The sequence below is a fragment of the Pygoscelis adeliae genome, unplaced genomic scaffold (genome assembly GCF_000699105.1).
Source record: "Pygoscelis adeliae isolate BGI_AS28 unplaced genomic scaffold, ASM69910v1 Scaffold13, whole genome shotgun sequence".
Lineage (NCBI taxonomy): Eukaryota > Metazoa > Chordata > Aves > Sphenisciformes > Spheniscidae > Pygoscelis > Pygoscelis adeliae.
In genome coordinates, this window is record NW_008824499.1 from 38,289 (window position 1) to 39,247 (window position 959).

The 959-nt window shown below is 68.3% G+C and overlaps 1 protein-coding gene across 1 annotated transcript in view; it reads left to right on the forward strand.

Annotated features, from left to right (window-relative positions):
- FURIN (furin (paired basic amino acid cleaving enzyme)) overlaps positions 1-951 on the forward strand; it is a 14,601-nt gene extending 13,650 nt beyond the window's left edge. The window contains exon 13 of the mRNA XM_009321494.1: positions 12-951. Coding sequence (XP_009319769.1) covers positions 12-373 — 362 coding nt within the window. The 3' untranslated portion in view covers positions 374-951. The remainder of the gene's footprint in view (positions 1-11) is intronic.
- The last annotated feature ends 8 nt before the right edge of the window (positions 952-959 follow it).

A 959-nucleotide genomic window follows, 5' to 3' on the forward strand; every position in this document is an offset into this window, starting at 1 on the left:
TGCCCCCCCCCCCTTCAGCAGCCTGGATCTCTCCGGCTCCCACCAGACGCAGAGTAGCCGCGCGTCCCCTGCCCTGGCAGACAGCGAGGGGCTGGCTGAGGCCCCCCCTCCAGCCAACCTACCTGTCCTCATCGCCAGCCTCAGCTGTGTCTTCATTGTCGTCATCTTCATCACTGTCTTCCTGGTGCTGCAGGCGCGCTCAGGCTTCAGCCTGCGGGGCGTGAAGGTCTACGCCTTGGACAGCGGGATCATCTCCTACAAGGGGCTTCCCTCTGACATCTGGCAGGAGGAGGGTCCCTCTGAGTCGGACGGTGAGGAGTCTGAGGCCCACAGCGAGAGGACTGCCTTCATCAGAGACCAAAGTGCCCTTTGATGAGCCCTCCCGCCCCTCCCTCCTCCCTGCCCAGCACTGCGGGGCCGGGGCAGGCGAGGCCGAGGGGCCCTGGACTCTGCCCCCGTCCCCCTCCCGCACTGCAGCAGCCCGGGGCTCCCCACTCGCTCGCACCGTCCCTCAGCCCTGGCCTGGGCTGCCAGGCACGGCCCTGCTGGCACCGTCCCCAGCTTGGCACCGTCCCAGTCTTGCACCATCTCTCTTGGCTCCGCGTCCATCCTGTACCCCACGCTGGGGTGTTTGATGGCAGTGGGGCCCTGGCACTCGCTGGTCTTGCGCTGGCAGCCATGTCCCCTGCCCCAGGCAGCTGCTGCTTGGGGTCACGTGAGTCCCCCAGGGTGGGCAGTGTGTGGGGTCCCTGGGTTGTCATTGCTCAGGTTGGGCTGGCTGGGGTAGGGGTGGCTCTGCCCTGAGCCGAGACATGCTCTGCCCCGCCAGGGCTGAGCCTAGCCTACGGCACAGCATCCCCCTGCCCCTGCTGCTCTCGGCACCCGCCGGGACTCTGCCTGCATCCCTGGCTCAGCCTGCTGTGTCCTGGCTCCCTGCCACCTCCCGAGGGCCTGTCCCC